The 24,111-nt window shown below is 45.9% G+C and overlaps 1 protein-coding gene across 10 annotated transcripts in view; it reads left to right on the top strand.

Moving 5' to 3' along the window:
* The window catches only part of LOC129697863 (CRACD-like protein), a 178,529-nt gene that overhangs the window by 71,451 nt on the left and 82,967 nt on the right, over positions 1 to 24,111 (top strand). For 4 of the 10 annotated variants that reach the window (XM_055636549.1, XM_055636548.1, XM_055636547.1 and 1 more), the window contains exon 1: positions 2,344 to 2,668. The exons of 3 other annotated variants lie outside the window; for them this stretch is intronic. In XM_055636549.1, the coding sequence (XP_055492524.1) occupies positions 2,562 to 2,668 (107 nt within the window). In that variant the 5' untranslated portion in view covers positions 2,344 to 2,561. Of the gene's footprint in view, positions 1 to 1,324; positions 2,270 to 2,343; positions 2,669 to 7,808; positions 7,999 to 24,111 lie in introns of those variants that run through there. 3 more of the 10 variants (XM_055636556.1, XM_055636550.1, XM_055636552.1) reach the window with 3 other exon arrangements.

Raw genomic sequence — 24,111 nt, 5'->3', positions numbered from 1 at the left:
TATAAGATCCCCCCTCAAACTTCTAAGTTCTAGCGAGTACAAGCCGAGTCTATCCAATCTTTCTTCATATGAAAGTCCTGCCATCCATACAGCCAGAATCCGTAGCCAGGATCGAACCCGGGTCTCTGATTCTGCAAGGCAGCAGCTCGACCACTGTGCCACCCTGCCGCCAGAACCAAGACTGGATTTGGAGCCGGCGGGGGGGGGGGGGGGGAGGAAGGCAGCAAGTAGGGAGTGCTGGTGGCTGTGGGCACGATGAAGGCTTCCATTGTGGTCAGTGGTGAAAGGAATCATCTAGCCATGTACAGAGCCTGGGGGTGGGGAAAGCTCATTGATTCTGCTGCTGAGGTCAGGTTGGGGAATGGGGGAGATTGCTTTGGGTTGAGGATCAACAGCTGGGAATTGGCAGGGTGGGAGAAAGTACAGATATAGAGATGATCTGATGTTAGAATGATTCATGCCTGGTTCAATTTCATTCAGTGGACTGTGACTGGAAGCACGACTCTGAGCAGGTTTTAAGTTTGTCCACCTTTAGGGTGTCGAAGTAAGGGGCGGCACAGTGGCGCAGTTGGTAGAGCTGCTGTCTCGCAGCGCCAGAGACGGGGTTTAATCTTGACTTCGGGTGCTGTCTGTGTGGAGTTTGCATGTTTTCCGTGACCGTGTGTGTTTCCTCCGGGTTGACCGGTGTCCTTGCACATCCCAGAAGCGTGCAGGCTTGTAGGAAGAACGGCCTCTATAACATTGCCCCTAGTGTGCAGGTAGCAGATACCAAAGTGTTATAACATAGAACCAGTGTGAAGGGGTGATCGGTGAACGGCATGGACTCGGTGGGCCGAAAGGCCTGTTTGCATGCTGTATTTTTAAACTAAACTAATGCGTATTTTGCACATTGAGCATTGTGACTGATGTTCGGGTTTCCAACGATGCTCCACGCATTACAATAATGACACAAAGATCACTGTAGCTGGCTTGTGTCATGCTGTGTTCACCCTAGCGTTTTGGACATGCATTGTCCAATTTAACCCTGGCTTCCATCTGCTAATGTACAATTGCGTTGGGTTAAATTCTGCCCTGCAAGAATTGCACGGGGAAGAGACCGGCACACACGCACAACATATGTATCCTCCAGCTTGTAAGGGATTCCCCATCAAATCGATTTGAAACATTGCATCCTTGGTATAAGGGAGGGGGGAAATGACTCCACTTCGGCGATGTGTTTTGTGTCCCTGCTGGTGTAATGAGGTGGTTGGCAACGACATATGACAGCGTGGAGCAGGTGGGAGGGTTAACACTGTCACGGACGAACGGGAGAATGGAATCGAAGACAGCAAGAAAAAGCTGTGAGACCATGACAGGGAATTTACACAATGAGCCGTCAGCCCCACTGAGGATTATTTGAATGCATGGCATTATAAAGGCTTTGACCAACAAGTTACAGGTTGGGCACAGTACACAAAGTGGCGGCATCTCTTCTAGTTAGGCCACCTACTAGAATACATTTCTAGCACCAGTGAACACGACGCGGGTTATTCTCGTGTTGCAAATGACCAACTCGCGTTATGTGAGCCTTGTGGAAAAATCAGTGCCCATGAACAACGGTCTTGCATTTGAAATACCAGCTCGCAATTGTTTCTGATTACATGCGGTTCCTGTGCTGCATTTGCACACTTTGAAAGAGGGCGTTGTGTAAAATCCAAGATGATTAAAAAAAAAAATGGTTGCAGCTTGCACGTTTTGATGGATGTTTATCTTGCCACCGATTGTTACGTTCAAATGCTCCACGCTGTTGCGTTTCCAAAACCACAGCAGCTTGAGACGCATTGATTCCCGATGAGTGCATTGTTTAATCTGGCTGAGGGGTAGCGGAAAGCAGAGGGGATACGGCAAGTGTGAAGTGTTTGCGGTGCCAAGTTGATTCCTCAGCCTCCTGCCATTCGGTGTGTTGATTTCAACAGTTGCTGATGTTTACAGCGCGCTGCCCGCTGCAATAATGTCTTTGGCTGTAAAGCAGATTAATTTATAACTAGAAGCACGGAGAGGAAACGAGGCTGGCTGGTGGGTTTTGTTTTGTTAGAGGATTGTAATCTCTGCACGATGGTCATGAGGTGGAAGAAGGAACTGCAGATGCACGTTTACACAGAAGATAGACACAACATGCTGGAGTAACTGAGCTGGAGTAACTGAGGCAGCATTTTGGAGAGAAGGAAGGGGTGACGTTTCTGGTCGAGACCCTTCTTCAGACTGAGAGTCAGCGAGGGGGATACTGGAGGTATGGGTATCTCACCAGGGACTAACTCTACAGAACGTTTTTCCTTCCATTATTTATTATGAATAAGAATATGTGTGTTAGGATTGTGTTTATAATTTGTTTGGTTGTTTTGTTGTTTGTCTTTTGCACAGAAGTCCGCGAGCATTGCCACTTTCATTTCACTGCACATCTCGTATGTGTATGTGACAAATAAACTTGACTTGACTTGTACAGGACAAAGCAGAGCCTGCATCCATGGCTCAGGAGAGGTGGAGCCCACAATCGTTCATTGTTGGCTGGGGACGAGGTGATAATGAAGGAATACAAACGGCTTGTGTCCCAGGGCTGTCCTGCTGTGCGATTATTATTTAGACAGGCCAAATTGGCTGATGGGAGAAAAACATTACATTCATTTTTACGGTGAGGGCAGCAGGTAAATCTTTTTGTGGCAGCTCAATATATTACTGTGCCACCAAGGATGTTGTTATATTGTGATTTCCCAGAGGTGTCTTTTGCTGCTCCTTGGAAAGAGGGTTGAGGGACAGTCTGACTTTTTTGCATTCAGGTTTTTGGATGGGCTAAGTGATTTTTTCATCATAGCTAACCCACATAATTTGAGATATTATTCTAAAATGGTGGCACGGTGGCATAGTTGGTCGAGACGCTACCTCAGCGCCAGAGACCTGGTTTTGATTCTGACCTTGGCTACTTGTGACCTCGTGGGTTTCCTCCGGGTGCTTGGGTTCCCTCCCACATCCCAATGATGTGCGGGTTTGCAGGTTAACTTGCCCTCTTTAAATTACCTGTGGTGTGGTGGGAGTGGACTTGAAAGTGGAATGATGAACGGATGATCAATGGTGAAAAGAAAGTTTGCTATGTTACTTGGATAGGAAAGGTTGAGAAGGATATGGACCAAACACAGGTAGGTGGGACTAGTGGAGACGGGGAACCTTGGTCGGCGTGGGCAAGTTGAGCCGAAGAGCCTTTTTCCCATCCTCCATGACCCTATGCCTTGACTTTTTTTTTGACTACATAATACATTTATTGTACAGCTTCCATTTTAATTTTAACAAAGATGAAATAGAAAAAGAGAGAAAGATCAAGAAAGAAAGAAAGTGAATGTGTAAGAATAGAATAGAACCCCTAAACTACAAAATGAGTGTGACTCTTTCAATTGAACATTTTATGGTTACCAGATAAATCTATATTTCCTTTTAATAACCTGACCTTTATTCCAAATGCAGCCATTATTAGAACTTGATTTTAATCTTAAAGGCTATGCTGTAATTATCACAGTAAGCAAACTAAGTAATAACTAGTTTTCCTGCAAAATTAGCTGACGTTTTGAGGTTTTGTTTAGTTAAGTTTAGAGATACAGCACGGAAACAGGCCCTTCGGCCCATCCAGTCAGCACCAACCAGCGACCTAGCACACTAATACTATTATACACAAACTAAGGATAATTTGCAATTTTTACCGAGCCAATTAACCTACAAACCTGTAGGTCTATGGAGTGTGGGAGGAAACCGGAGCACCCAGAGAAAACCCACAACTCCGTACAAACAGTACCCGTTGTCAGGATCGAACCTGGGTCTCTGGCGCTGAAAGGCAGCAACTCTACTGCTGTGCCACCGTGCCGGGCCGGCCACCGTGATGCTTTGCATTCCTGAACCCTTTATAGCAATTCTGCTCTACAGTGGCAAGTAATATCTGTCACCAGGGTAGACATAAATGCTGGAGAAACTCAGCGGGTGAGGCAGCATCTATGGAGCAAAGGAAATGGGCAACGTTTCGGGTCGAAACCCTTCTTCAGACCCTCCTCCTCTCTCCGAATGTCTGTCTCCACATTGGAACCCTGGAGTAGGGAAAAGGGGCATCTTATCCACCAGGCCTATTCCTTCCTAAAACCGTGATGCGGTTTGTACCTCAAGTCTGGGCTCTGAGAGCATTTGGTTCAGCCTACCTTCTGGATTCAAATGTACAAATGTAGCTCATTCCTCACCAATGCAGCAATAGATGAGTCTCATGCTGATGGAAGCAGATTATGGGGCTGACAGTTTGGCAGTAAGTGGGGAGATGATGAGAACAGATAGAGTCATAGAAACAGGCCCTTTGGCCCAACTTACCCACACCGACCAACATGTCCCAGCTACACTAGTCCCACCTGCCTGCGCTTGGTCCATATCCCACCAAACCTGTCCTGTCTACCTACTCGATTCTATTTACGTGTACACCCCACGCTTCTAACTTCATGGACATCAGGTTGTCTATGTCTATGGGAAGGTATTGTATATTTTAATGTACATGGTCATCTTGCATCTTCTGGACTGTATGGTTGTTTTGTTGGCTTTTTGTTAAGATTCTCTGTCTATTCTCTTTCTGATGGGTGATCATCCAGTTGCATGGTTGTACTCTCCTTTCTCTCGTCTGCATTGGGGTCCCAACACTCATGGGTTCTGGTGGGTCCTGACCTAGAGTCATAGTCATCCAGTCATACAGGCCCTTCGGCCCAACTTGCCCACACCGGCCAACATGCCCCGGTTACACTAGTCCCACCTGCCCACGTGTGGCCCATATCCCTGCAAACCTGTCCTATAGAAACATAGAAAATAGGTGCAGGAGTAGGCCATTCGGCCCTTCGAGTCTGCACCGCCATTCAATATGATCATGGCTGATCATCCAACACAGTATCCTGTACCTGCCTTCTCTCCATACCCCCCTGATCCCTTTAGCCACAAGGGCCACATTTAACTCCCTCTTAAATATAGCCAATGAACTGGCCTCAACTACCTTCTGTGGCAGGGATTTCCAGAGATTCACCACTCTCTGTATCCATGTACCTGTCTAACTGTTTCTTAAACGTTGGGGTAGTCCCTGCCTGAACTACCTCCTCTGGCAGTTTGTTCCATACACCCACCATCCTTTGTGTGGAAAAGTTACCCCTCTGATTCCTACTCAATGTTTCCCCATGGATCCCGGCAAACATCAAGGCAATCCATTGATCTCATGACCATATCTCAATTCATTTCAAATAACCTCTATAAAAATGACCATGCCATTGCATTTCCTTAATTATCCTTGAAGAAACGTTATGTAATTCACCAGACTTCTGTAACAGTTGGTGGTGTCTCTACGTCCTCCAAGTGTGTGCATGGAAGGTAGGTGGGGAATTGTAGAAGAAAGTTGGGGTATTTGCTGTTAAATTCACAAATCCTGTTCCATTCAGAAGGGAAAACCAGGAATGACACCCAGACCAGGAAGAGGAGGACGGCCAAAGAGTGATAACACAACAGTAGTGAGGGAGTGGGGATCTGGAAGTTCACAATTTCATAACTTGTAGGAACAGAATTGGGTTATTCAGCCCATCAAGTCTATTCCGCCATTCAATCGTGGCTGATCTATCTTTCCCTCTCACCTCTTTCCTTCTGCCTTCTCCCCATAACCCCTGACACCCTTTGCTAATCAAGAGCCTATCGATCTTCAACTTAAAAATATCCATTCACTTGGCCTCCACAGTCTTCTGTGGCAATGAATTTTACAGATTCACCACCCTCTGACTGAAGAAATTCCTCCTCCTTTCCTTTCTAAAGGTATGTCCTCTCCACATCCAATCTACCCAGGCTTTTCACTATTTTGATTGAATAGTGAAATAAACTGGAAATTCTCGCGGCAATCCTGTTTGCCGATGATCCTCAGATCCGAGAACAGTTTTATGCTACAAAATGATGAAGCCATACACCAGTTCTGCCAGGTTTTGCTGGTAGATCAGGGATTAGGTGAGACCCTTGCCATTTGCAAGCCATTTGGACAGGTATGGGCATTTGAGGGATATGGGCCAAATGTGGGGAGGTTGGACTAGCTTAGCGTGGATAGGTCACCATGGACGAGTTGGTCCAAAGTCCTATGAAGTGGCATCGTGACTTCCTGACACTTGTACTCTATGCCCCAACCAGTGAAGGTCAGAAGGAATAGGAGTAGAATTAGGCCATTCGGCCCATCAAGTCTACTCTGCCATTCATTCATGGCTGGTCTATCTTTCTCTCCTAACCTCATTCTCCTGCCTTCTCCACATAACATCTGACACCCATACTAATTGAGAATCAATCTATCTATGCCTTAAATATATCCACTGACTTGGCCTCTACGGCCTTCTGTAGCAAAGTATTCCCCAGGTTCACCACCCGCTATCTAAAGAAATTCCTCCTCGTCTCCTTCCTAAAAGAACATCCTTTAATTCTGAGGCATAGGCCAACCAGACTCTCCCAGTAATGGAACTATCTTCTAGATATGGCCAGACTACCATATGTCTTCTTCATCACTCTACCCACTTGTGCTGCCATTTTCAGGGAGTTATGGATTTGCATTCCACTGCCTGACATCTTGAGTGTTTCCAACACTCTCTGTTTCTATGGAGTACCTGCGTATTGCGTACAGTTTTGGTCTCCTAATCTGAGGAAAGACATTCTTGCCCTAGAGGGAGTACAGAGAAGGTTCACCAGACTGATTCCTGGGATGTCAGGACTTTCATATGAAGAAAGACTGGATAGACTTGACTTGTACTCGCTAGAATTTAGAAGATTGAGGGGGGATCTTATAGAAACTTACAAAATTCTTAAGGGGTTGGACAGGCTAGATGCAGGAAGATTGTTCCCGATGTTGGGGAAGTCCAGAACAAGGGGTCACAGTTTAAGGATAAAGGGGAAATCCTTTAGGACCGAGATGAGAAAAACATTTTTCACACAGAGAGTGGTGAATCTCTGGAATTCTCTGCCACAGAAGGTAGTTGAGGCCAGTCCATTTGCTATATTTAAGAGGGAGTTAGATGTGGCCCTTGTGGCTAAAGGGAGAAGGCAGGTACAGGATACTGAGTTGGATGATCAGCCATGATCACATTGAATGGCGGTGCAGGCTCGAAGGGCCGAATGGCCTATCCTGCACATATTTCCTATGTTTCTATGCCTCTGAAGAAATCTCTGATCTGAACTGCACTGGCCTTGAACGTGCACACTCCCAATAAAGTGAACAATGCACTGTTTCAGTTCAAAAAAAGATGTTACTAACAATGCAGCAGTAAGCATTAGAGCTGGAAACATCAACTGATTTCCAATACTTTTTTTCCCAGTATGCTGCAAGTTCAAATGCAAATTTCCAGCAAACCAGAACATTTCTGGGAAGGCAGATTGACTTAAAAAGCTGCATTCCTATTGTCAAGTTGACCTTGTTTGGTGTTTGAAAAATGTAACAGTGTTGCCCGCTGTACCAAGAGAAGGAGATTAGAATTATTTACAAATGCAATTTTCCAACTAAACAGGAAATGGAGATAGGAAAAGTCACATCGCAAATCCAAACAAAAGGATCCAACAGAAAATTGTTCTGTCGAGGGTTGCAGAGGAAAGCAATTTACTCAGCAAAATGATTGGCACTTAATGGATCTATTCATCAACAAAATTACCCCCAGCTTAATAATGTAGCCAGCAAATGGGAGGGCCATTGTTGGTGAGATGAGAGTCCGATTGTGAGGCTCATCTGGGAGTGGAGGTTTTGAGCTGTATCTCCCTCGCTTGAAGGAAACAATAACCTCATCTGGCTGCTAATTACAGAAAGCAGGCAGGAGTCCTTGCCTTTTGCAAACCCTTGCTGAGCCAACTCGCTGTCTCCATTGCCAGCTTTTTGTGTGTTATCTTGCGAGGGAGCTCGTGTCGGGCTGTAGGCATGGCTAGGTTCCACCACTGCCTGCAAGCTGGTCGGAGGTAAGTGAAATGTGACTGGAATAAAATGCCAGAGCTCGGGGTACGTTAAAGCGTTTCGCGAGCGTGAACTTTTCACAAAACTGCCTTTTTTTCCCCCACCGTCTCGTGTGGTGTTCGGAGGGTGTAACGCGTGATTTATGCAATATCATCAGAATTGTGACTCGGCAATAAACTCAATCGACTGCTCGTTCTACTTTGTTAAAAATTACTCGGATACTCTTTCTGAAAATCTTTTGTTTGATTTTGTGTGGGCCAACCAGATCAGCAGAGCGATATTTTCCCCCCCCGGTAAGAACAAAGTGACAATGTCTGTGTATTCTAGTTGTGAACATAGTCTGCAAACTCAAATCACTGTTGTCTGTGTAAAGAGGAGCTGTCAGAGTCTATAAGACATGGTTTATTAATCCTATGGCCAGAAGCAAACTGGCTTGGCGTAATGCTGAGTTAACAGGGCATAATAACTTTTTTGTTCTTCTGTAATAACAACATTCTTTTTGTCCTTGGACAGGTGAAGTTGATTGTGAGTAAATGTTACATTTGTGGATGCAGTATTATTTGTTGATGTACAGCTTTTACTGTGAACATGTACAGCTATTGTTCACTTGCCTTTGCTGTGTTGACGTTGTATACCGTCTCTGTGTCTGCATGGATTGTCCCTTGGTGCCGAAGATGGACACAAAATGCTGGCTTAACTCGGCGGGACAGGTAGCATCTCTGGAGAGAAGGAATGACAATAGACAATAGACAATAGGTGCATGAGTAGGCCATTCTGCCCTTCGGATGGGTGAAATGGGTAACGTTTCGGTTCGAGACCCTTCTTCAGACACTCCCTTGTCGGCTGGGGTTTGATGATGGGATCTGAAGAAGGGTCTCGACCTGAAACGTCACCCATTCCTTCTCTCCTGAGATGCTGCTTGCCCCGCAGAGTTACTCCAACATTTTGTGTCTAATTTCGGTTTAAGCCAGTATCGGCAGTTCCTTACGACACATTTTGTTTGACCCCTGGGTGCACTGGTTTCCTCCTGAGTCCCATAGACATGAAGGTTTCTGGCTTTAATTGTCCTCTGTAATATGCCCTGGGTGTGCGCATGAGCGATGGAAATGATAGCAGTGTGGAAGAATAGGGAAAATCAGTGGGGAATGGAATTTCTCTGGGAGCTATCATTGATGTCCAGAGTCCAGAGTGTTTAATTGTCATATGTACAGACAACTGAACAATGAAATTCTTACTTGCAGTAGCATAACAGATCTGTATATGTAATTCACATGGGTAACATACATTTCAGGTAGTCCTTGCTTTCTCCCGCCTTCCCCTCCCCTTCCCAGTTCTCCCACAGCCGACAGTCTCCGCATCTTCCTTTCTTCTTCCCGCCCCCACCCCCCCCACCTCCACATCATTCTGATGAAGGGTCTCAACCAGAAACGTCACCTATTCCTTCGCTCCATTGATGCTGCCTCACCCGCTGAGTTTCTCCAGCATTTACCTAAAGAAAACAAGAACTAATTCAATAAATTGATAACCGCAATACTAGTGCAGAAAACACCATTGTCCTTCATGCAACCATAGTCTGTCCATAAAAGTTCAGAGTTAAGGTTAGTGTTCAAGACCCATTGATTGTTGGCAAGGAGCAATTCCTGAACCTGGTGGCCATGGTTTTCAAGTTTCTGTACCTTCTTCTCAAAGGTAACTGTGAAATCGAAGTGTGGTCAGGGTGACATGGCTCTTTGATGATCTTGGCTACATGTTTTATGATGACGTTTCTTCTAGATCATTTCGAAGGTGGGAAGGTTTGTACCCGCGATGGACCGAGCAATGCCTACACTCTGTGTCAACTCCTTCATTCCTGGGGTGTACATTCTTGGGGGTCTGAACCAGTTTGTGATGCAGCCAGTCAGTATGCTGAATGGGCCGAAAGGCAACGTGGTGTATAGTAACATTCGTAGCTTGATGAAGCGACAATCAGTATTCTGGTGAATGCAGACTGGATAGAGGAAAATACCACTGATCTTTTTGGATGTTTTAATGAAGAAGGAGACCTCATTGGCCTTGTGCAACCAAGTACCAAGTGCCGGAAAGTTGGATTAGAGATACAGCGTGGAAACAGGCCAATCGGCCCACCTAGTCCATGCTGACCATCGATCACCCGTATATACTATATAGACTCAGAAAGCTGGAATAACTCAGCGGGTCAGACAGCGTCTCTGGAGAAATGGAATAGGTGACATTTCGGTTCGAGACCCTTCTTCAGACTATACTAGTCATATACTGTCATAGAAACATAGAAAATAGGTGCAGGAGTAGGCCATTCGGCCCTTCGAGCCTGCACCGCCATTCAATATGATCATGGCTGATCATCCAACTCAGTATCCTGTACCTACCTTCTCTCCATACCCCCTGATCCCTTTAGCCACAAGGGCCACATCTAACTCCCTCTTAAATATAGCCAATGAACTGGCCTCAACTACCTTCAGTGGCAGAGAGTTCCAGAGATTCACCACTCTCGGTGTGAAAAATGTTTTTCCTATCTTGGTCCTAAAGGATTTCCCCTCTATCCTTAAACTGTGACCCCTTGTCCTGGACTTCTCCAACATCGGGAACAATCTTCCTGCATCTAGCCTGTTCAACCCCTTAAGAATTTTGTAAGTTTCTATAAGATCCCCCCCCCCCCCCTCAATCTTCTAAATTCTAGCGAGTACAAGCCGAGTCTATCCACTTTCTTCATATGAAAGTCCTGACATCCCAGGAATCAGTCTGGTGAACCTTCTCTGCACTCCCTCTATGGCAAGAATGTCCTTCCTCAGATTTGGAGACCGAAACTGTACGCAATACTCCAGGTGTGGTCTCACCAAGACCCTGTACAACTGCAGTAGAACTTCCCTGCTCCTATACTCAAATCCCTTTGCTATGAATGCTAACATACCATTCGCTTTCTTCATTGCCTGCTGCACCTGCATGCCTACTTCCAATGACTGGTGCAGCAGGCAGTGAAGAAAGCCAGGTCTCGTTGCATCTCTCCTTTTCCTAATCGGCCACCATTTAGATAATAGTCTGCTTTCCTGTTTTTGCCACCAAAGTCTCCTTTGCTGTCCCATCCTACACATTTTCGGAAGCCAATTAATTTACAAACCTGCACGTCTTTGCAATGTGGGAGGAAACCAGAGCACCCGGAGGAAACCCATGCATTCACAGGGTGGGGCCGTACAAATTCCACATAGACAGCAACCATGGTCAAGATCAAATTAATCTGGTTTACTTTTGGCTGGCAAAGTGGGCAAAACAAACTTCTTCTGTTGTGTAAGTTCATTCCTAGGGAATTTCAGATGTAGGTGGTGCTTTATTGAAACAAACCAGTGGATGTAGGGTACACACCTCCCTTGTGTTATCGTGAGACCATCGAGGTAAAACAATGTAGGTTGCCATCACTATGTATTTATAAACATTTGTTTGAATAAAACACCGTCAACATTATCTAAATGGTGGCCGATTGGGAAAGGGAGAGATGCAACGAGACCTGGGTGTCATGGTACACCAGTCATTGAAAGTAGGCATGCAGGTGCAGCAGGCAGTAAAGGAAGCCAATGGTATGTGAGCATTCATAGCAAAAGGATTTGAGTATAGGAGCAGGGAGGTTCTACTGCAGTTGTACAGGGTCTTGGTGAGACCACACCTGGAGTATTGCGTGCAGTTTTGGTCTCCAAATCTGAGGAAGGACATTATTGCCATAGAGGGAGTGCAGAGAAGGTTCACCAGACTGATTCCTGGGATGTCAGGACTGTCTTATGAAGAAAGACTGGATAGACTTGGTTTATACTCTCTAGAATTTAGGAGATTGAGGGGGGATCTTATAGAAACTTACAAAATTCTTAAGGGGTTGGACAGGCTAGATGCAGGAAGATTGTTCCCGATGTTGGGGAAGTCCAGGACAAGGGGTCACAGCTTAAGGATAAGGGGGAAATCCTTTAAAACCGAGATGAGGAGAACTTTTTTCACACAGAGAGTGGTGAATCTCTGGAACTCTCTGCCGCAGAGGGTAGTTGAGGCCAGTTCATTGGCTATATTTAAGAGGGAGTTAGATGTGGCCCTTGTGGCTAAGGGGATCAGGGGGTATGGAGAGAAGGCAGGTACGGGATACTGAGTTGGATGATCAGCCATGATCATATTGAATGGCGGTGCAGGCTCGAAGGGCCGAATGGCCTACTCCTGCACCTAATTTCTATGTTTCTATGTTTCTATGTTCTACATGCAAGGTTGTCAGTAAGAGGATACAATAAAAATTGCTGGTGACATGCACTCTGTGGGTATCCTGGGAATAGGTTCATTCAGTTTGTTTTCCAGGAATGTTAATGTTCATTGTTTTCAATCCTGTGCAACACAGATGTTAGTGAGCTTCAGTAGGCAGGGCAAGTACAGCCTGGAAAATCCAGTGTGATCTATTCCAGAGCCTATGGCTTTGACAATGCATGTACTCTCGTATCACTTATACTGTTTAAACCTGAGACTGCTGTTTTTAGCGATACAGAACGGAAACGGGCCCTTCAGCCCACAGAGTCTGCACCGGCCCGCGATCCCCGCACCTTAACACTATCCTACACACACTAGGGACAAATTTGTATTATCCCAAGCCAATTTACGTACAAACCTATATGTCTTTGGAGTGTGGGAGGAAACCGAAGATCTTGGAGAAAACCCATGCAGGTCATGGGGAGAACGTACAAACTCCATACAGACAGCACCCGTAGTCAGGATCAAACCCGGGTCCCTTGCCCTGTAAGGCAGCAACTCAACTGCTTCTCAATTTACAAAGTAATATTTAAATGGCTCACTAGTTCCCAATTGAACTTGTGTTGTATACATTTCAGCCAGCGTATTGTAAATTGTATTCCCTATTACACATTAATGTGTCATGGAAACGTGCATTATAGCAGAACTACCTTTAGCTGGGTCTGCATAGATGGGTCCTATAAATTTGACAAAAATGCTGGAGTAACTCAACAGGTCAGGCAGCATTTCTGAGGCACGTGGATAGGTGGAATTGTGGGTCCCAACTTGAAACATCACCTATCCATATTCTTCACAGATGCTGCCTGACCTGTTAAGTTACTCCAGCACTTTGTGTATTATTTTGTCAACCAGCATCTGCAGTTCCTTGTTTCACCCATAGGTTTTGTTTGGGTTAGGTAGACTAAAGGGCTGCGGTTTTATGTTCAGTTTGTCTCCAGTTTGGCCCTCACTTTGGGTACTATCCCTGACAGCTCCCATTCCTGGACTAATCCCACCATCTGACTGATTGGCTCAGGGCTGCCTTCATTTCTTTGTGTTCCCTCTCGGTTCACCAGTGTCTGTGAAGCCCCCCTGCCCTGTACATGGCCCTCCACTTGACAATGTCACATGGGCAGTGATCTTGTTTTAAACTTTCTGTATCGTTGCCTGATCGAACACTAACCAGAGGATCAAAGCGGATTTAAGAGATAGTTATGGCCCTGTCCCACTTAGGAAACCTGGACAGAAACCTCTGGAGACTTTGTGCCCCACCCAAGGTTTCCATGCGGTTCCTGGAGGTTTTTGTCAGTCTCACTACCTGCTTCCTCTACCTGCAACCTCCGGCAACCACCTGCAACCTCCAGGAACCACGTGGAAACCTTGGGTGGGGCGGAAAGTCTCCAGAGGTTTCCGTTCAGGTTTCCTAAGTGGGACAGGGGCATTAGATAGAGCTCTAGGGGCTAGTGAAGTCAAGGGATATGGGAAGAAGGCAGGCACGGGTTATTGATAGGGGATGATCAGCCATGATCACAATGAATGGTGGTGCTGGCTCGAAGGGCCGAATGGCCTGCTCGTGCACCTATTTTCTATGTTTCTATGTAAAGCAGAATCAACTGGAACGTGGCACACATCTGGAGGGAAACAGGACCTTGTATTCTGCTTGGACAGTTTACAGCTCAATGATATGAACATTGAATTCTTCCAATTTTCTGTACCTTACCAACAAATACCGCTCTCCCCTCCCCCTTCCCTCTGCCCCACCTGGATGTACCCCTGTTTCTCTTCCCCCCCCCCCCCCCCCCCCCCCCCCCCCCATCATCTTTTGTCCTACTATCTTCCAATCAAACCCCCCTCGCCTGTATCCACCAGTCAGTGGCCTGGCTTGGTCCTGCCCCACCACCTCTCTTGACCCGAAACTTCACCTACTCATGTCCTCCACAGATGCTGCCTGAACCACTGATGTTACTCCAGCACTTTGTGTCTTTTTTTTTTTTGCTCAACTATCATCTGAAGTTCCTTGAGACACACATTGTTGGGTCCGTTGTGGTTGGGGAAAGTGCAGATGGTGGAGGAAAGGCTGTGCAGGGCATAGAATTCAATGTTTTTGCTGCTGGGTTTGGACTACACAGGTGGAATTTGAGGTGCTGTTCCTCTAGTTTCCGTTTGGCCTCTCTCTGGCGATGGAGGAAGCCAAGGGCAGATGGGTCAGTGTGGGAATGGGAACCGGAATTAAAATGGTTGGCAACAGGGAGATCTATATGACCACAGTGGACAGAGTACAGGTCCTTGGCACAGCAGCTGCCTAACCTGCGCCTGGTCTCACTGAAGTAAAAACTGCAGCAACGTGTTGTCAATGGATGGGCCGCCATTAACAATGTCTTTTGACCTTGAAAGATAAACGTACTAAAAATGAATGTTGTTAACATGACTATAAAAACTGTTGCCCTCAGTAAATAAGATGCTTTCCTGCTGGTTTGTTCAGACTAAATGGACAGATGTATGCGCTTTCTGAAGAAGGGTTTCGGCCCAAAACGCTGCCTATTTCCTCCGCTCCATAGATGCTGCTGCACCCGCTGAGTTTCTCCAGCATTTTTATGTATCCATGTGCTTTTGATCTTTGTCTTCTAAAAGATCTCTACACTGTGGCAAGCAAATGGCCCACGTAAATGATGCCATTAAAACCGTGTGCCTTTCGGTGCCAGCAACATTATGAAAGAATTTGTTCTTTCTTACTTCAAAGCTGACATTTAACGGGCCAGTCTTAACGATGCTTAGATGATTAGGGTGGCCTTGCGTCATGGTGCAATGAAATGCTGTAACAATGCTGCATGATAGGCAATGCTAGGATTGTGTATTTACAGCCCTGTTGTTTGATTCTGGCACTATGCCTCCTTGTTGCACTTGGAACCTGCGTGGTGCCGTTGTATCATTCTTCTTTAGCTGAAGGACGTAATTCCGTATTAACGGTATGGGGGCACCCAGCATGCTTGTCCGTGGCATCTGCCAAGTCACTCAGGGTGGACAAATGGGAGTTTGTGAGCTGTCTACAAGGATTTGCACCCGTACATTGACTAACTTAGAAAGGCGCTCCAATGAGGTGTAAGGGAGAATGCCCCCCCCCCCCCCCCCCCCCCCCGCCCCTGGGATCAAGGGCCGAAGAGGGCCAGGTGGGGAGAGGGACATCAGGCTGCGGGACGACCGGAATGGATGTGACGGCTGCAATGGGCATTTGTGGCCAGTTGCAGATGGCACTGTAAAATGGTGCCAAAATTACAATCTGGTTTGGGAATTGCTCTGCCCAGGACACGAAGGCTCTGCAGAGAGTAGTGCGTTCGGCCGAACGCACTGTGGGAACTTCACTCGTCCCCCCCTGCAGGAACTATACATCAGGAGGTGCAACTCCAGAGGCAATAAAATCATGGGAGACCCCCTTCCACCCCTGCAACGGACTGTTCCAGCTGCTACGGTCAGGCAAACGCCTCCGTTGCCATGCTGTGAGAACGGAGAGGATGCGAAGGAGTTTCTTCCCAGAGGCCATTCGGACTGTAAACTCCTATCTCACCAGGGACTAACTGTACCTCTCTACTGCTTTAAAAAAAAAAATTGCTGTTTTTTTTCCCTTTTTCCTTCCGCCCACAATATTTAATATGTAAAAGAATATGTGATTCTGTTCCATTCTGTTTGTGGTTTGTTTGTTTGTTTGTTGGTTTGTCTTTTTGCACAAAGTCCGCGAGCATTGCCACTTTTCATTTCACTGTACATCTCGTATGTGTATGTGACGAATAAACTTGACTTGACTTGACTTGACTTGAAATGAGGCCTCCTGCATATGGACTCAGCGGGCTGTTCTGTGCATGCTGGACTGACCGGGGTGATCGTGCTTATGTAAGGGGATAGTCTTGCTGAGCTGTACGCAAAAAAATGTACTTCACTGTATCTAGTACACGTGACAATAAAGAAACTATTGAAACATTTAGGCTGAAACGATTTAAGACAGTTCATCAGACGATCGATCAAAGAAGTCATTTTTAAGGAGGTGAATGGCTAGAGTGACCACAGGGACAATTCAAGAACATAACAGCAAAAACTCTAAAGAGGTTTATGCCCCTGTCCCACTTAGGAATCCTGAACGGAAACCTCTGGAGACTTTGCGCCCCACCCAAGGTTTCCGTGCGGTTCCCGGAGGTTGCAGGTGGTTGCCGGAGGTTGCAGGTAGTGGAAGCAGGTAGGGAGACTGACAAAAACCTCCGGGAACCGCACGGAAAACTTAGATGGGGTTTGTACCCCAACGTGTAGTTGATTGAAACTTGGGAATGGTCCAAGCATCCAAAAGGCAGAAATGTTGGTTCCTGAGGACCAGACCGGTGGGTGAATGGAACAAGACCTGCTGTGGCACAGACCGTGCATTAATTCAGTTGGGACATCTGGAGAATAACAAATGGACGAGTACTTGACTACAGAGGCGACAAAAATCAACAAACTATATACGCACTGAGCTCAGAGCACCAATACACAGCACCATTGAGATAGATATAGGGTCAGAACATTGTGGTATCGGTAATTCTGATTAACATTTAATAGAATGTGAGCATTAGAAATGTCTGTGAGCTTTCAACCCATTAACTTATTTTCTCCAAACATTTCTGTATTTCTGAAATTAAATTCCTCAGATGCTGCCTGACCTCAACATCTTGTGTCTAACATCTTTTGAATGCCTAATTTTGAAAACACAGACACTAATTTGTGTACAGCAAACTCCTGCACATAAATCACTTGATAAGGACCAGATTATTTGTACTATTGGTGTAAGTGAGGGATGATTATTGATTTGGACACTGGAATTTCTCATCTTCTTATTGTCAAACTAGTGTCATAGGATGAATCACATAGAAACATAGAAAATAGGGCTGAATGGCCTACTCCCACACCTATTGTCTATTGTCAGAGCACAGAGTTAATGTTTGAGGTGGAAGACGCCTTTGTCAGAACAGTGGCATTTGACCTGAATCATTAAGGTTATTTTACATTCCACCGCTGCTGCCTGACCTGCTGAGTATTTCCAGTAGAAGAGAAACAGTAAATGCCCGAAGAATGGTCCCAGCCCAAAACATCACCTTTCCTTTTTCTCCAAGGATGTTGCCCAACCCGCTGAGTCACTCCAGCAATTTGTGTCTATAACCATATAACCATATAACAATTACAGCACGGAAACAGGCCATCTCGGCCCTACAAGTCCATGCCGAACAAATTTTGTTCCCCTTAGTCCCACCTGCCTGCACTCGTACCATAACCCTCCATTCCCTTCTCATCCATATGCCTATCCAATTTATTTTTAAATGATACCAATGAACCTGCCTCCACCACTTCCACTGGGAGCTCATTCCTCTATCTTTTGCATAAACCAGCATCTGCAGTTCTTTGTTTAAGAAGGAACTGCAGATGCTGGAAAATGGAAGGTAGACAGAAATGCTGGAGAAATTCAGCGGGTGAGGCAGCATCTATGGAGCGAAGGAAATAGGCAATGCTTCAGGCTGAAACCCTTCTGCAGTTCTTTGTTTCGGCCCGAAACTCTGCCTATTTCCTTTGCTCCATAGATGCTGCCGCACCCTCTGAGTTTCTCCAGCACTTTTGTCTACCTTCGATTTTCCAGCATCTGCAGTTCCTTCTTGAATAGATTTAGAAACATTGAAAATAGGTGCAGGAGTAGGCCATTCGGCCCTGTGAGCCTGCACTGCCATTCAATATGACCATGGCTGATCATCCAACTCCGTATCCTGTACCTGCCTTCTCTCCATACCCCCTGATTCCTTTAGCCACAAGGGCCACATCTAACTCCCTCTTAAATATAGCCAATGAACTGGCCTCAACTACCTTCTGTGGCAGAGAACTCCAGAGATTCACCACTCTCTGTGTGAAAAAAGTTTTCCTCATCTCGGTCCTAAAAGACTTCCCCCTTATCCTTAAACTGTGACCCCTTGTTCTGGACTTCCCCAACATCGGGAACAATCTTCCTGCATCTAGCCTGTCCAACCCCTTAAGAAATGTGTAAGTTTCTATAAGATCCCCCCTCAATCTTCTAAATTCTAGCGAGTACAAGCCGAGTCTATCCAGTTGTTCTTCATATGAAAGTCCTGACATCCCAGGAATCAGTCTGGTGAACCTTCTCTGTACTCCCTCTATGGCAAGAATGAGTTACTCCAACACTTTGTGTCTATCAACACCGGATCACAACATCAGCAACCTGACAACACCCGCTGCGTGGATTGAACCAGGGCCTCTGACGCTGTAAGGCAGCAGCACTACCAGCTGTGACATTTTTCTGCCCCATTGCCATTTGCCGCCCCCAGATTTTTGACAATGAAACGTGAGTCTGGGGATCCCCATTGCTCGGAAACCAAGTTAAACTGTACTCCAGGAAAATAAAGAGGCCTTTAAAGGTGATGTGATTTTATTTGATCACATATTGTGGGTGTCACAGACAAAATCGATCCCTTGTTACCTCTGATCTAAGTGATTGGCTGGACCATTTCAAAGGAGAGTTAAGAGTTGGCCACATTGACGGGTGTGGAGTTGCACAGACCAGACCGGAGAGAGTTGGCACATTTCCTTCTCTGCACGTCTATATTGAGCCAGATGGGTTTATGCAAAAATAGACACCAGGAACCAAAGATCCTATAGCGGTGGAAGATAGGCTACTGCTGCTAAATGCAATGGACTGACGTGTAGTACGCTATGGAGGGGATCATGGGCATTTTTTCACGCCCATTTTAGCAACCTGAGACTACCTAACCCGACCCGACTCGCACTGTAACCAATGTTGCGGGGCAACAGTTTGTGTGGGTCAGATTCATAAATCTGTCAGTTCAAACTTCTTGTCAAGAATAAAATTTGATTCTGGTCATTGTCTTTTTTAATGTTTTTTAAATCATTTCTTTTTAAATGTCTCACAAGCAGTGTTTGAGTTGATTTTGTAGTAACCGGAACCGACCCGACTCGCAGGGTGATTGACAGGGGGGGGCTTTTTGTGCGTGATTATAGGGTTAGATTCATAATTCTGTTAGTTCATAATTCTGTTGATTCTTGTTAAAGAATAAAATGTTTCTAAACATGAAAATTATATAAATGTATATAACACACACAATTATATTTCTTCTAATCCAATAATGAACTTTATTTCAGACTAGACAAGGGACATTAAATAAGAAACATTGTAAATAAGAAACATTGTAAACCTCCCCGCAACTTCACACACACTAGGCCTTATCCCCTCGCGGCACTCTCTCGCCTGCCCCCTCACTACAATGTCCCCCCTCCTATGCCCCTCTCCTCACTCCCCACCCCGGGCCCCGCTCTCTCTCCCCCCGCTGCCCCGCACTCCTTCTCCTCGCTGCGGTTCCAATCTTTGGCCGGAAGCAAGAAGGCGGGAGCAAGAAAGCGGAGCAAGATGGCGGAACAAGATGGCGGAGTCAGGTTGCTAAAATGTGTCCTATAATCACCCATGAATCCGCCCATGAGCGTACCTCACGTTTGCGTGAGAGTAACCCATCTTGCTCCGCTATAGGATCTTTGCCAGGAACTGCAGATGCTGGTTTATACCAACAATAGACACAAAGTGTTGGAGTAACTCAGAGGGTCAGGCAGCATTTCTGGAGAAAAAGGATGGGCGAAGTTTCGGGTCGGAACCGACCCTTGAAAGTCCCGATCCGAAACATCACCAATTTTCTCCAGAGATGCTACCTGACCCACTGAGTTACTCCAACACGTTGTGTCTACCAAGGAACTGCAGAGGCTGGTTTACAATAAGTGAGACAAAGTGCTGGAATAACTCCTGCGGGCCAGGCAGCATCTCCAGAGAATATGGATGGGTTAGGAATGACTGAAGAAGGATTCTGATCTGAAACGTCACCCATCTGTGTTCTCCAGAAATGCTGCCCGACCTGCTGAGAAACTTTAGTATCTTTGTATCTTCTTTTGGGTTTGTGCAACAACCTAGTATTACCTTTGCTAAATTATTTAAATTCCCTGGTGGAGTTACAGACTTAAGGCCCTGTCCCACTTTCCCGAATTACAAACTCTCCTGAGTTTTCCCCTTGATTCGAACTCGGGGAATGTCGGGTAACGTCGGTAGCGAGCCCGTAGGAGTCCGTAGATGTTGTGTAGCGGCTCGTAATGCCAGCTGTAGGAACTCGGGGCATCAGGTAAGTCGGGACGTTTTTTCAACATGTTGAAAAATGTCCACAGGTAAAAAAAAATAGCCCCGAATACCTACGAATGGCTATTACCGTAATTCTCCGAGTTCGAATCAAGGGGAAAATTCGGGAGAGTTCGTGAGTAACTTGGGAAAGTGGGACAGGGCCTTTACAGTATGTCTTTGCATCTGTGGTCTGGGCCTCTGGATAATAGTGACCAAGTCACCGTGAAGACCTAACCCTTATGAAGGCTCAGAGAGGCTGAGGCACAGTAAAATATTGTGCTGCTTGTTGCACTGATCCAGAGTCGCCCTGAGCAGGGAATAAAATCTACATTTAAAGTTGTCCCATCTACCAGTCATGTTTTTCCTTCAGATCCCTAAAAGCAAACACACTTGATGGAACAAGAAAGTACATTGCAAGACAGAAACTAGTCTTCAGGCAGTTACAAAAAATTGAATCTTATAATGTTTCATTTTTCTTGACTGAATTAATTCACCTTAAGTACAAAAGCAGAATTCATTGCATTAGTAGTTGCCGCTTATAGTATTACTTCCAACATCTACCATCAGTATCAGGCTGGTTTCAAACATGGGAACTCCCCCCTCCCCCCAACTCCCACCCACACACACACATGAATGCTGGAGAAACTCAGCGGGTGCAGCGGGGCCGAAACGTTGTCTATTTCCTTCGTTCCATAGATGCTGCTGCACCCGCTGAGTTTCTCCAGCATTCGCATGTGTGGGTGGGAGTTGGGGGGGGGGGGGGGGGGGGGGAGAGACATAAGGCAGCCTGAAGAATGGGTCGCCTGTCCATTTCCCTCCGTAAATGCTGCCTGGCCCGCGGAGTTCATCCGTTCATGCCTGTGTGAGAGGGAGGGAGGGGGAGAGAGAGAGAGGCACACACAAGGTGAATGTGAAATCTCACCTGCCTGTTTCAGTGACAGACACCCACCGCCACTAAATGAAGACACCCCCATCTGTCTCCCCCTCCTCTCCCTCTACTCCCCCCACCTTTCCCTCCCAACTCCAGTCCCGTCCCGACCCCCTGGGAAACTGTTTAAAAGACCAAGTTAAAAATCTTTTAGTTAATGTTTTTTCTCAAATGCTAAATTCTCTGTCGTCCAAGGCTCTGGGGGGAAAAAATCCCCAAATTTGTGGATTTATATAATGCCTCCAGATATTAGACTCTGTTAATTGGCAGCAGGCAACAATTAATATTTTACATCAATCTAATAGTGGACCCATTAATGTCGATGTTGGCATAGTTATGATAGCAGTAGCTTGCAGAAGCATCGATGATACAATGCAGCTTGAAGGCACAACAAAACAAAGTTTATAGCAATGTCCTAATAACATGTGGAGGGACAGAACAGTCAGTAACAAGAGGAGGTACACAACAATGCTGGAGAAACTCAGCGGGTGCAGCAGCATCTATGGAGCGAAGGAAATAGGCAACGTTTCGGGCCGAAACCCTTCTTCAGACTTTATTTTTTTCTTTATTTCCTTCGCTACATAGATGCTGCTGCACCCGCTGAGTTTCTCCAGCATTTTTGTGCACCTTTGATTTTCCAGCATCTGCAGTTCCTTCCAAAACACAGCAACATGAGGACGTAGATTTATAATAAACAGCAGAAGAACCAGAGGGAAAATGTGTTTTTTTTTTTTCCAACAACAATTTTTGGCTTCTACAAATTGTAAATTGTTCCTAGTGTGTAGGATTGTGTATGCCTCGTTGTCATCTTCTCCTCAGCTAACAATGAACCATTCTACATGTCCTTATCATCTCCAGCATTTTGTGCCTATCTTCGGTGCTGGTATACGGGTGTGTGGACCTGGTGGGATGAAGGGCCTGTTTTCGTGCTGCATCTCGAAATTAAACTGAGTGATTTAATCTTACAATTGTCTTTTATCCACAATGCTGCACTCTATCCAAGCCTTTCACTATTCTGTATGTTTCAATGAGGCCCCCCCTCCCCCCACCCCTCATTCTTCTAAACTCCAGCGAGTACAGGCCCAGTGCCGACAAACGCTCATCATAGGTTAACCTACTTATTCCTGGGATCATTCTTGTAAACCTCCTCTGGACCCTCTCCAGAGCCAGCACATCTTTCCTCAGATATGGTGCCCAAAATTGCTCACAGTATTCCAAATGCGGCCTTACCAGCGCCTTATAGAGCCTCAACATTGCATCTCTAGTTGGCCACAGTAAATTATAGGTAGCATGTAGGTGAGTGATCGAAACTGAGGGCAGTTGATGAGGAGTAGCTATGTGGAGAGAATTAACGGAGGGATGAGTTTAAGTAGGTGTGTGATGATTAGCACGATGTGTTAAAAAGCTTGTTTGTGTGTGTATGACCCCTTGATTGTCTGTACAGCAGCTAAATGAGAATACAACAAGAGATAAAGCTTGGATAGGGTGTACGTGGTTTCCACTAGTGGGAGAGTGTAGGACGAGAGGTCATAGGCTCAGATTTAAGGGATTTTTTTTTGGAAGATGAGGAGGAATTTCTTTAGTCAGAGGGTGGTGTATCTGTTGAATTCTTTGCCACGGAAGGCTGTGGAGGCAAAGTCAGTGGATATATTTATGGCAGAGATAGATAGATTCTTGATTAGTACGGGTGTCAGAGGTTGTGGGGAGAAGGCAGGAGAATGGGGTTTGGAGGAAGAGATACATCAGCCATGGTTGAATGGCGGAGTAGGCTTGATGGGCCGAATGGCCTAATTCTACTCACTAATGGCCTTATGAAGCAAGTTAGAAATGCTGTTGGTCTCATCAAGATCAGATTTTGTTGTCTGCATCAGTCTACAGTGGGTCTCCAGCATACATCTCACTTCTATATTCTGACTCGTCCCCATCTGTGATTTGTCCAACCACGGTGGTGTCATCGGCGAACTTGATGAGGGAGTTCGCAGTCATGGGTATAGAGTGAGTAAAGCAGGGGGCTGAGCACGCAGCCTTGAGGTGCTCCCGTACTAATTGTTACTGAGGATGAGGTAGTTCCTCCAATTCGAACAGACTGTGGTCTGTGGATGAGGAAGTCGAGGATCCAATTGCAAAGGGATGCGCAGAGGGCCAGTTCCAAATCTGAGAAAATACATTTTTGCCATAGAGGGAGTACAGAGAAGGTTCACCAGACTGATTCCTGGGATGGCAGGACTTTCATATGAAGAAAGACTGGATAGACTCGGCTTGTACTCGCTAGAATTTAGAAGAATGAGGGGGGATCTTATAGAAACTTACAAAATTCTTAACGGTTGGACAGGCTAGATGCAGGAAGATTGTTCCCGATGTTCGGGAAGTCCAGGACAAGGGGTCACAGTTTAAGGATAAGGGGGAAATCCTTTAGGACTGAGATGAGAAAAAAAAATTTCACACAGAGAGTGGTGAATCTGTGGAACTCTCCGCCACAGAGGGTAGTTGAGGCCAGTTCATTGGCTATATTTAAGAGGGAGTTAGATGTGGCCCTTGTGGCTAAAGGGATCAGGGGATATGGAGAGAAGGCAGGTACAGGATACCGAGTTGGATGATCTAGGTATGTTACAAAACCTACCTGAATCGTCATTGGGAATCTGCCCACAGCCAGGTCCGCGATTTTGGCGCTGTTTGGAGGGGGCGGGTTTAAAACGCGATTTTTACTAGGCTGTACTAATCGCAGATGTT

Source organism: Leucoraja erinacea, chromosome 6 (genome assembly GCF_028641065.1).
Source record: "Leucoraja erinacea ecotype New England chromosome 6, Leri_hhj_1, whole genome shotgun sequence".
NCBI lineage: Eukaryota > Metazoa > Chordata > Chondrichthyes > Rajiformes > Rajidae > Leucoraja > Leucoraja erinaceus.
This window is presented reverse-complemented; position numbering and strand designations above follow the sequence as displayed.